Source organism: Euprymna scolopes, chromosome 2 (genome assembly GCF_053919585.1).
Source record: "Euprymna scolopes isolate OS-2025 chromosome 2, ASM5391958v1, whole genome shotgun sequence".
Classification (NCBI taxonomy): Eukaryota; Metazoa; Mollusca; class Cephalopoda; order Sepiida; family Sepiolidae; genus Euprymna; species Euprymna scolopes.
Window position 1 is genome coordinate 99,632,513 of NC_136483.1, and position 12,779 is coordinate 99,645,291.

Here is a 12,779-nt window from a genome sequence, read left to right on the forward strand (position 1 = left end):
ATCGGTAAACACTGCATGGTTTTCGAGCTGAATAAACATGTTACATTGAATAAAAACACGAAAAATATATCCAGTTTGGTAGAAAAGTAACTTATCTTGCCTTTGATAACGTTTATTTGTTATATATTTGTTTTTTGACAACTTTTTCAAATCTATGTGTACAGTAATACAAACCCACCAGTGCTTATATCGAACAACTTAGAAAGATGCAAAATTATGACCTATTCATTATTATGCATAAAAGTTCAAAAATTCCTACATCAACTCAGAAACGTACCTACACTAAAACGTTTATGTGCTAAAAAATTCAAATTTTAAAGTAAAAAGATCATTTGTCCAAAAGGTATTGTACTTTTTTCCAAGCTTAGAGAATATTTAAAAAAAAAAAATCAAGTTTATTTTTTGTAAATAGCTTTGTAGGTATGGGTCTACAGTATTTTCCGCCGATAGACCTGGGAGATCGTCTGGGTCTAAGTTGCTTGAATAGCAATTCATCATCATCGTCGTCGTCGTCGTCGTCATCGTCATCATCATCATCATCATCAGCAATTAGTTATACAAAAATAGTAAAACAGGTTTGAAAGTCTTTTTGCTGCTAGTGCTATTAAAATGTGTGGTCCAAAAACTTTTACCACTACCAAAAATATGATTAAAAAGTCTTTTACAAAAATTTGAATTCAAAAACTTTATTCCTACGAAAACGTGATTCAAAAGTCGATTTAGCCCTACCAAAAAGCGTGGCTCAAAAGACTTTTTACTACTATTAAAAAGTGTGGTTCAAAAGTCGTTTTACCGTTATCTAAACCTGTGGTTCAAAAGTCGTTTTACCCCTACCAGAAAGTGTGGTTCAAAAGTCTTTTCACCTCTACAAAAAAAAGTATGGTTCAAAAGTCTTTTTACTCCTTCCAAAATGTGTGGCTCAAAAATCTTTTTACCCTTACTAAAAAGTGTGGTTCAAAAATCTTTTTATCTCTATCAAAACGTGTGGTCCAAAAGTCGTTTTACCCCTACCAAAAATATGATGAAAAAGTCTTTTCACCCCTACCAAAACGTGTGGTCCAAAAATCTTTTCACCCCTACCAAAAAGTGTGGTTCAAAACTTTTTAACCCCTACAAAAAAAATGTGGTTTGGGGGAGAGAGAGAGAGAGAAAAGAAAAGAATAAATAGATAGATTGACAAACAAACGTACTCTTAAATTTCTAGGATGAGTCGAATCAGAATTTTAAGAATGGCTTACCTGGTGCAGTCTTTACAGTTGCAATTTGGTATCCAAGAATGTAGAATAAAAGTCCGGAAGTAAATACACAGTCCCAGAGAACGGGGTGGCCCCGGGTGGGCCACATGGCTCATTGATAAGCAATACTAACCAATTAGAAAGGTTAGTGGTGGGTGGTACTTGAAAACACCTCTGAGTTAATGGTTTTTACCCGTATTGGGTCCTGGGGAAAAAAAAAAGAAGAAAAATACATATTAAAATCGAATAGTTTTTCTTTTACAAAACTGCTTTTTTTTTTTTTTTAAATAAAAAACAAACAAACTGCAATTATCATAATGTATAAAAAATAAATGTAATCATTTACGCCCCCCCCCCTCAATAAAAAAACGGAAAATCATTTTTAATAAAATATTTCTTTCTTTTTTGTTTTTTCAACTCAATATTTTTTTTTTTTTTAACTTTCTTTCCATCTTAATACTGGCCTTTAAAATGACGACCATAAAAGGTTTACGGGTATGCTGAAAACGAATATCACATTTAAATTTTGCGCAGACAAGTAATTTACTGGATATTAAACCATTTTTTCCAATGTATTACTTAATAACTCTCAGTGGCATTCACCATTCTTAACATGGGGAGGAGGATGTATTCTGTAACATGCATGAGCATCAGTGGCCGCCAATGGAATTACATTGGGCAACAAAGGTCTTAATATCCAGAAAACTACTTATTTGTGCAAAATTCAAATGTGATATTCGTTTTCAGCATACCCGAAAACATTTAAAAGTCGTTATTTTAAAGGTGAGTGTTGAGTTGGAAAGAAAGTAAAAACAAACCGAGTCAAGAAATCAATTTTGATTTTTAAATTCTTTTCATAAAAATCACACATTCGTAAACCGCTTATTAAATCGTCAGGAAAATTATTCATTTCGTATGAATCAGATGATTCTAGCGTTGGCATTTGTTTCTCCCCGATATCTTTCTAGTCAGAATTCTTTCTAGAAAGACGACGGGTATTTACAGGAAGGACCACGTTAAGATTGCCAACACCCGCAGTGAAAGTGGAATGAACTGGATTCGAACTTTACCACTTCACTTAGCCGTGATCACTTTCATAAGGTGACTGAAATATCAAAAAACAACAACAAAAAAAACAAAACAAAAAACAAAAAAACAGAAAAAAAAAACAACAACAACAAAAACAAACAGCAAAAAACACTATTATTACATAATTATTAGGTTGGTGCAAAAATAATGTTTTTAACGCATATATTTGATAAAAAACAACATTATGTTTTGCATCAAACTAATATTTATAATGAAAAAAAAAATAATCCTTGGTTTTAGATTTGTTACGCACCCCTATTTGACCTTCCCCCCCTCTCTCATACACTACCTTTGACAACCGACAGAAAGAAAAAGCAAATAAAGAAAGCCATAACAAATATAAAATCGTTTGTGAACTGAAGGTTTTTTTTTTTTAGTTCTCTTCCACTGCAAGAACTTAGACACCAGGGTCGGAAAGTGGGATTGAAAAGTCAGCGCCCACCTGAAGAAGGGTACTCTGACTTGAAAAACAAGCCTGGGAAGTCCCTTCGTCATTCTCCGGTAAGGGCGTCTCAGGCGATTAGCAATAAAATAACCCCTTCTCAAAGAGAGAAGGCAAAATCTGGACCTCCTAGAACTGCACAGAACTAAACTTCCACCACAAAATGAACAGGGACCGGATCATTACACGAATTGTCACATTTCGGTTGATTTTGTGAGCCCGTGACCGAATGTTTAACCTAGTTTTAATGCTGTTTTTCAAACATTTATTTATAACCGTGGAATATTTTGGTAGCTCGTGTCCAGTATATTGTCAAGTTTTTATACCCTAACTAACCTGAAGGTCGATTTAAAAATATCACCTTGAAAATGAAAACTGTTTTTCAACATCTTTATTCATTATCATAACGACCTTTGCTCTGTATAACTAGATCCCATCCAACCAGCTTATCCTCGATTGTAAAATCCCTTAGGTTTTCATACGAAATATGAACCCCACTCGTGTTCAATCTCCTCTCATGCTATTAATCTAAAGCCATCTATTTTGTGTTGTAATTATGGAAATAAGTGATATTCCGAGAGAGCTAAGACAGGAAACTACACAGGGCCAGGCAAGATTTCCCAATCAAATTCTCCTACAAGATCTTTGGTCAGTAGTGCTGTGTGATTATCTCCTTTCTTCGTATTATTAGGATTTTTTGGACTACTGTGGCCATCTTTAGTGTCATTTTCAAAATATTTCGATCGATGTAACCTCCAACCTTCTTTGGGTGTATCTTCTTGAACTCGGAAATGTTTGTCGGACTCGGGAATTTGGACGGAATTTCGAACTGAACTTTTCATTTACTTCACGATGGTAGCATGCTCTCGTTCCGTCAGCCATGATTGGATAGAGGTCCTAAGTAATTCGCAACTGTATTTTTCGGCCGCCCACACTCAGAATTGAACATTCAACCTTCAGTGTGGGTGATCGAAAAAATACAATTTTGAATTACTTAGGATCTTTATTCAGTCATGGCTGACGGAACAAGAACATACTATCCCTGTGAAGTAAATAAAGGGTTCATTTCGAAATTCCGTCCAAATTCTCGAGTTCGACAAGATACGCTTGGAGAAAGTCGGACGTTACATCGATTGAAACGCTGTGTAAAATACACTCAAGATGAGAACAGTAGTCCAAAGAATTCAAATAATACTATTAACCAATGCTCATCTAAAAAATTCAGAAACGTGACTTCCTTTCTGTTGACTAAAAGAAGGTCGTTTTCGGATCAGCATGAATGAGAATTACTGCAGAAAAATATGATAGACGCTTTAATAATCTGAAAGAGAACATAAATTAATCGTTATGATACGTTCAAGCAATAAAAATATCCATAAAATACATTAAAAATCGTTTAAAATGCCGCTTTACAAATCGGCATAAACTTTTTGCATCGGCATGGTACATGTTGAAATATGTCGCCTTTGTAAGCATGGTATTTATTTCTCTTGCACAGTAAGAAATGTGACACAAGAGTCGGAAAGTGGGATTGAAAAGTCAGTGCCCCCGAAGAAGGGAACTCTGGCCCGCAAAAAGTGCCTGAGAAGCTTCGTCAGCATTCCTCGGCAGGTAATCTCAGGCGATTAGCAATAAACTAAACACTTTCTCAAAGAGAGAAGGCAAAGCCTGGGAGGATCGACCTCCCCCTACTGCATATAGTTTTTATATATATATATATATTTTTTTTTTGCGCTATAAACAGGAAAAAGATCATTACAAAAATGAGCTGGCTGGACTCGATTAATTTTACTGCCGAGGTAAAAACCGCAGCGGTGCAGGCGCGAGATAGGCATATCTTTGATGGTTTCCGAGTTTTAACCAAATACACGAACACATGGTCAAACGATTTTCCTTTGAATAATAGTCGCATGAATAGTGCTACACAAAGATATTTGAAAATGAAAGTTGAAAGTGTTTTGTTTTTGTTTTTTTCATGCAATAATCCGCAAAAGACTAACCGATTTTAAAGCAATCATTTTCTAAGGCATATCCTTGGTTGTGCAGTAAAGCGTCGACCGATAGTAGTGTTATGTGGTTTTACAATTCGACACGGCCGAGTTCTTCCCTGTGTAACCATTATTGCACGTCGCTAGCGTTTCTAATTCTAAGAAAGTTAAGGTAGGAAGAAGGGGAGGGGGCAGTCACCGGCCAAGATTGAAAGGTGCGCGTGTTGGGTGTGCAGAGAGGAGGATTTGGAGCACGTGGTCCGAAAATAACGTTTTAAAGATTGTTCTATCACACAAAAAACGAATATGCAGAAAGAAAGAGAGATGGAAAGAGAGAGTGTGTGTGTGTGAGAGAGAGAGAGAGAGAGAGAGAAAGAGAGAGAGAGAGAGTGTGTGTGTGTGTGTGTGTGTGTGAGAGAGAGAGAGAGCCTCTCTCTCTCTCTCTCTCTCTCTCTCAGAGAAAGGAGAAAGAAAGAGAACCAACATGAGAGGAAAATAGAGAGCATAAAGAGATTAACAAAGGGAAAGAGGGAGGGAGAAAGAAAGAAAGAAAGAGAAAGGGGGAGAAAGAGAGAGGGGGTTAGAAAGAAAGACAGAAAGAAAGAAAGAGAGAGAGAGAGGGGGTTAGAAAAAAAGAAAGAAAGAAAGAGAGGGGGAGAAAGAAAGAGAGAGGCGAGAAAAGAAAGAAAACAAGCCAACATGGGCGTGTGTGTGTGTGTGTGTTTGTGTGTGTGTGTGTGTGTATGTGTGTGTGTGTGTGTGTGTGTGTGTGTGTGTGTGTGTGTGTGAGAGAGAGAGAGACAGAGAGAGAGAGACAGAGAGAGAGAGAGAGAGAGAGAGAGAGAGAATAAAGAACGATATCGAACGGAAAACTTCAACAAAATCGTTTCCGGTGGATTTTAACATTTTTCTTATTTTTATGAATGGGGAAATTACAACAACTGCCGCTACTACAACTAGCGCTGCATCTGCATACGCGAGCGTGTGTAAGTAAACCTCATTGTAGTATTCGTTTATAAGTGAGAAAGGAATCAACCACAGATAAAGAGGGGGAGTGTTCTTTAATAGCACAGAGGCGCTTATAAATATAACCGCGTTTATTTCGTTTCCATCTGTCGTTAAAACTTTAATGCAAATTTGGTTTGTTTCAAAATAAATAAAACACCAGCAACTTTAAAGGAAGCGAGACCTACGTCCATACGTGCGAAATAAATGAATGAACGAACGGACACAATCATACACGAACTTAATTTCCCATATGTGTAACACGTTACCACGGAATTGCTTCCCTGCAGACTGCAACATAGTCGTTTAAAAATCCAATGTCAAGAAATATGTGGTTATAAATTGTCTGCATAAATAACCAGGCTTTGTTCATTCCAGCGATAGTAATGTTTGTTTGTTTGTTTGTTTGTTTGGGTACTTGTTAAGGTAGAGTGGACAGGTAGATTAAAAACAAACAAACAAACAAACAAACAAACAAGTGAAGCATGCATCGTCCCCCGTGAGTGCACAGTGAACGAGGCATTTGCGCCCCTCCCCCTTTAGCCCCAAAAGTCCCCAAGGGACATCAAATCCTGGTGAAAATGAACAAACGGTGCAGTTTTAGGCCTTTACATATGTAAATTTGAGTTTCTGCACGATGCAAAAAAAAAAAAATGATTAAGTCCATAATTTGCCCCCCCCCCCACATTTAGCCCCAAAAGTCCCCAAGGCCTTAACATATCTAAATTTAGAATTCAGCACCATGCAAAACTGCTAAATAGACATACACTGAAAATTTTGGACAAATATGGTAAAATAGTCCGAAAAATGGAGTATTTTTTACTAACCCTAGAATAGCACCCAAGAAACAAAATTATATTATATAGAAATCAGTTAGTTACAACTTTTCAGAAAGTTTTATAAAAATCCAAGGCATCGTTTTTTTTTTTTTAATAAGCACAAAAGTATCAATTTTAGCCATTTTAACCCAAAAGACACCCCCGGGTGGGGGGGGGAGGGGTTCAACTGGAGTTTTCTCGACAAACAGACAAGGGTGAATTTACAGGTTCACCATCCCTTTATCGGAGGACAAAAAAAAAAAAAATGGTTTTAAGCAAAAACAACGGTACTTACTTAATTGTCATTTCGAAAATAGTGATATATCCAAAAATTAGGAAAATTGTACATAGATTCGAAAAAGTTGTCAAAAACAAATATATAACAAATAAATACTATCAAAGGCAAGATAAGTTACTTTTCTACCTAACTGGATGTGTTTTTAGTGTTTTTATTTGATGTAACATGTTTATTCGGCTCGAAAAACATAGTGTTTACTGATGTATTGGAACATTAAAAATGGCGTCCGACTCTCTCTTTGATACAGTAAGTTTGGGAAAAGGAGTTAAGAATAAAAAACTAGACAAAATACTGTTAAAACCCCACCGAATATATGTCAGTGTATGTCACGGTAACATATATTGAGCGAGTTTTCTAACAGTATTTTGTCTAGTTTTTTATTTTTTATTTTAAACTCCTTTTCCCAAACTTTTTCAAAAGAATATAACTAAGTATATATATATATATATATATATATATATATATATATATATATATATATACAGAATCCTGAGATGTATAGGAACATAGATGAATTAATCGTGTGGTATCGGAATATTTTTAGAGGTATTATTATATAAGACAATCCAGCAAAAAATAAAAAATAAAAATAAAAATACAAAAGCTCAATATACGTGATAGAGCAAATGGAATTCATATATTTTTCTTTTGTTTTAATTTAATTCAGAAAAAAAAAACATCAATTTTCAGAGTAGAAATTTATTGTTTGAATAAAGAATACAGTTCAGAATCCTTTCATGGTATCTAATCTTATTTCATCTATTTTCTTTATCTATGCCCACCAAAAGATGTAATTCATTTTTTAATATTTTCTTTGTAAGTGCTAAATAACAATATTATTTTGAATTAAATCTAATATTTGCTAATGACTTTTCCTCTGAGGAGATGAGCCTACATCGAAAATCCATGGGTTAAAGAAATAAAAATCTGAACTGTATTGTTTATTCAAACAATAACTTTGTACTCTGAAAATTAATTGTCTTATATATATAAAACATAAAAACACGTTGAAATGCTCCAAAGAAACTGAGCATCGGGAATATATTATATATATATATAGCAACCTCAAATTATATGCAACTTTGTCTGCGCGTGCGTGAGTTCGTTCCTTATAGACACCAAAACGGCGAACAGATTTTCTTTAAAAATTTACAGAACTTTAGTGTATGTCGGGAAGTGATCTTAGTTAAGTTTTGTCCTAGAATACCACCGATAATTACCGATAATCCAGATTCGAAACCGTTTTTGTAATTTATCTATCATCGGTAAAAACACTTTTCCATGTCGTCGCTTAGCAACAATGATAGAACAACGAGCCGTAAAAATTCTACTGTGGGTAATTTGATAGCGTGTTTTATTTATTTATTTATTTATTGCTTGACGTGGTTTGTAGGTTAAAACTCCGCAGATAAATTTCTACATCTTTTTTCATCAATTTCCAAGAATTTTATAAGTCTTGAAAATTTAAGTTTTTTTTTTTTTTTTTTTGCATAACGTGGTCGGTAGGTTCAAACCCTGCACGTAAATTTCTTCATGTTTTTTTTTTCGTTAACTGGAAAGAAGTTTATATAAAATAATTTTTATAAAAGAAACACTAGGTTCTCTAGAGTGCAATGTAGAATAACATATATTTTGGACTAAGTTACTGCATGGAGGTATGTGAAGTTTCCTCCCGGGCAATTTCACGGATTTCGATGACAAAAAGAAATGTAGGAGTGTGAAATATTGGTTGATCATCATTCAATCCCGGGCAACGTCGGGTCTTCCTGCTAATATATATATATATATATATATATATATATATATATATATATATATATATATATATATCTTCTATAATATAAAGCTGAATGTGTGTGTGTGTATGTGTTTGTGTGTGTGTGTGTGTCTGGTCACAAATAGGCTCCTATATGGTTGACTATTAAAAAAAACTGATTACATATAATGATAGAAGATGTACCGAGACACATGAATGGGTATGTTTGATCTGGCAGAACAGTGGTTCATTAAAATTGTGGGGTCTGCGTTAGTACCTGGTCCAAAAGGTATAGAAATAAAAAAATTACAAGAGTTTTTTATATAGATGTACATAAGAATACTTTCATAAGTATGTTTTAATTTAAATAGGGATGGTATAATAAAATTGTGGGGTCTGCGTTCGTGCCTGGTCTCCATAGAATGGAAATAGGCACAAACTTTAATAAAGACTTTTTATATCTATCTGTGTAAGTATACTTCGTTAATTATGTTTCTGTTTGAAGAAATATGGTATAATAAAATTATGGGGTGTTCGTTCGCACCTAACCTCCATAGAATGGAAATATGCCACAAAGTTTAACAAGGTTTTTTTTATATAGATCCACAGAATATTGTGATAAGTGTTTCAGTGTGAACAGGTATGGTATAATAAATTATGGGGTTTATCTATTTTATTTATACTTTCAACATATTTTGCTTTGATTTTGATACCCCAAAATTTGACCCAAATTTACAACCCTTCCTTTTCATTATCTATCATACTTTCATAAATCAGAGTCCATTTTATGTAGGCTGTTTTTGAACCCAGTCAACGACGGGTACTTTTGCTAGTATATATATATATATATATATATATATATATATATATATATATATATATATATATAGATAGATAGATAGATAGATAGATAGATAATCGTGTGTGTGTGTGTGTGTGCGCGCGTGTGTGTGTTGATATACAAAACAGGGAAGCGATTAAAATAAAGTAACATTATCATATTATTTTCGAAGACCCTACAGGTTAATCATGCTCAAACCTAAGAGACATTTCCTCTGCTTACAGAGAGAAGGCTTCCTCAACCGAACGTGAATAGTCTTGAGATGGAATGTTGAGTGAGTACGACTCAGGATTGAAAATTAATTCCTGCTGAAACTCGCTGCACATACGTGCGTACGTGCGTGCGCGCATGCGCGCGCACACACACACGCGCGTGCGAGCGCACATCCAATTTTGTTCGCTGACATCGTTGTGTGTTCGTTGTTCGATCCTCAGCTGTTGCGAAACAAAGAGATTTTCAAGCGTAACGTTTATGATAATTAGTTGTGTACAACGATTTCATGTCGTAGTAATGTCATCAAGTACATAAAACTCTTTATCAATAAAATAAATAAATAAGAGAAAATGAGGGAGAGGGGACGGAGAAAGGAAAGTGCGTTTTTCTATATTTTACAACCACCTGTTTTAGCATTTTTTTACGGACGATTCTATTTTTTTTTTCTGCGCACACTTATCATGTCGCAACAGAATTTCGTGTTTATTCAGTTTGGCTCTCATGGCGGCAATTAAAAGTAAAGAAATGACAGAAAAGTCCGTATGACGAACGTACCAGTCACGGAACGAAAAAATCAAGCAAATCACATTTTACGATTAAGCGAGTCATAGCGTGTTCGACCGCTAGGATTAAATCCGATTAAATAAAAGAGAAGACGACTTAATTCGAAGTTGAGAAGTGAAAACTTAACCTTACGTTCAATGCAGGTTTTAGTAGCAAAATCGCTAAAAATCGTAAATTTTGATTTTCTCAGTTTTAAATAAAATATTTGATAGATTTACGTAATTTTTGGAATATGACATATTTGTTCTGGAACAGACTTTCCTGCATTTTCTTTACTTTTAATTGCCGTTATAAGCACTTTTTTTTTTTTTTTTTGGTAATTTTTTACTTGCTTCCCACCTTATCAATCACTTTTAAAATGACGACATTTAATTGTTTTCGGATATGCTGAAAACGAATACCGCATTTAAATTTGCTGTAAACAAGTAGTTTTCCGGATATCAAGCAATGTAATTTCTTATGTTATAAATAATGATTATCTTTTTTTTTAAAAAATATTTTTACTCAGTATTTTAGATTCATGCGTAGGAAATTACATTTCTATAAAGATTAACCGTAAAATGATCCTCATTTCTTGACCATCATCAATTTCCTGAAATTTATTGGTTCACTTTTTATTCTCTCTCTCTCTCTCTCTCCACACACACACACACACACACACACACACACACACACACACACACACACACACACACACACACACACACACACCGTTTAAATTTAAACTATTTGAAATCAAAATATATTTTTTTATTTCCATTGATTTTAATAAAAAATATTAAAAAAACACGCATGTTAAAGGTGGAACAATCTAAGTTAATTTGTTTTCTTTGAAATGATATCAAAAACTGTTTTATTTACATTTCTCGGTTATAGTCAGCTAACGCATTTCCTAATTCTCTGCGTAGCGCTACCGGAAGCGGTGACAAGGCAAATCAGTTCCTTCACTTTTATGGTTCTTCAGTATTTCTATTGTGAAGCGATTTATTGAAAAGTATACAAAATAAATAAATAAATAAATAAAAATAAAATTATACAGATGAAAATAACACAATTAACCGTTATTTGAACTTTTAATAACAAAATTTAAAAATAAGTTTTTACTTAAATTTGAAATTTTATAAAATTATTTTTATAATTTCATAAACATATAAGTTGTTTTTTTTTAATTTTAAAAATAAAAGGTTTTATTTGAATTTATATAATAAATATACGTTTATGAAAGTATATGAATAAAATTATTGAACTCAAAGTAACAAAATTTCAAACATCATAAAAAAACGTATCCCATGCATAATAAAAGCGAAGGGACTCATTTGTTTCGTCAACGCTTCCGGTAAAGCTCCGCAGAAAATTAGGAAGTACGTTAACCCATTTTTCATACCATAAGTTTAGTAAAGTGAAATTTCGCTTTCAGTAGCAAAAGAAAGAAAGACAAATATCCGTTACAATTTGGAATTCTTGAACGCAATGAAAAAAAAAAAAAAAAAACTAACGAAAAAAAAAACACATTCTTTTTATATTTTAAAAATAGTACGTAAAACATACCACAATCGCTAAAAAAAGAAGCTTAGTGACTTATATCTATATAAATAAAACAGTAGACCTATGCATATGTGTGTGTCTGCGTGAAAATATTTAACTGATAAACTCTTAAGCTACTGGTCACATAACACTGAAATTAACAGGAAATAGTAATCATACAGCAAGGATGGTTTATAATGAGTAAAATCTTTGTTTGGGTGAATGAATAACGCGTACAGAAATGTCGCAAATAGAAATGCAAAAAGTTAATTTCAACTTGCTGACATATTTCTATTAATTTTGCGCATGCGCAAATTCGTTTATAGCTTAAATTAGTTTTATTTAAAATCCTTAACTATCTATCGATAGCTCATATGGTAGGGAACGTGGCTAGAGCATTAAATGTTTTAGTTTCGATTCTAGCTGACAGCAGCAAAGTCATGTTTTTTTTTTAAATTTTGAAATAAGTATTATATATTAGGTACAATATAATATTCAAAAGCTGTAATAATACGAAATCTGCATGATTTAAAATATTTAAGTGTATTTTACAGTCGGGCATGGTCGGGCACCCCACCCAGCTAGTTCAGAAATAAATAATAACTATATCAGAAATAATCACACAAAGAACTAAAAGTAGTCAAGACTTATAGAAAACGAGAAATAATCTGCGAACGAATCGTCTCTTACGAGTAAATTTATTTCATTTTTGAATTTTTTTTTTTTTTTGGTTGGTTGTTTGTATTATTTGGATTCAGCAGACTACTGTTCTCATCTTGAGTGTCATTTTCACGGCGTATCGATCGATGTAACCTTCGACCTTCTTCAAATGTATATTGTTGAACTCGGGAATGTTTCTGTTGAACTCGGGAATTTGGACGGAATTTCTAACGGAGCATTTTATTTACTTCACTGGCTCGCATTCTCTCGTTCCGTCAACCATGACCTGATAGAGATCCTTAATAATTCACAATTGTATTTTTCGGTTGCCCACACTGAGAATTGA

The 12,779-nt window shown here is 33.7% G+C and overlaps 1 protein-coding gene across 1 annotated transcript in view; it reads right to left on the reverse strand.

Moving 5' to 3' along the window:
* The window catches only part of LOC145293335 (transforming growth factor beta receptor type 3-like), a 234,891-nt gene that overhangs the window by 182,764 nt on the left and 39,348 nt on the right, over positions 1–12,779 (reverse strand). The window contains exon 2 of the mRNA XM_080139980.1: positions 1,239–1,440. Coding sequence (XP_079996106.1) covers positions 1,239–1,344 — 106 coding nt within the window. The 5' untranslated portion in view covers positions 1,345–1,440. The remainder of the gene's footprint in view (positions 1–1,238; positions 1,441–12,779) is intronic.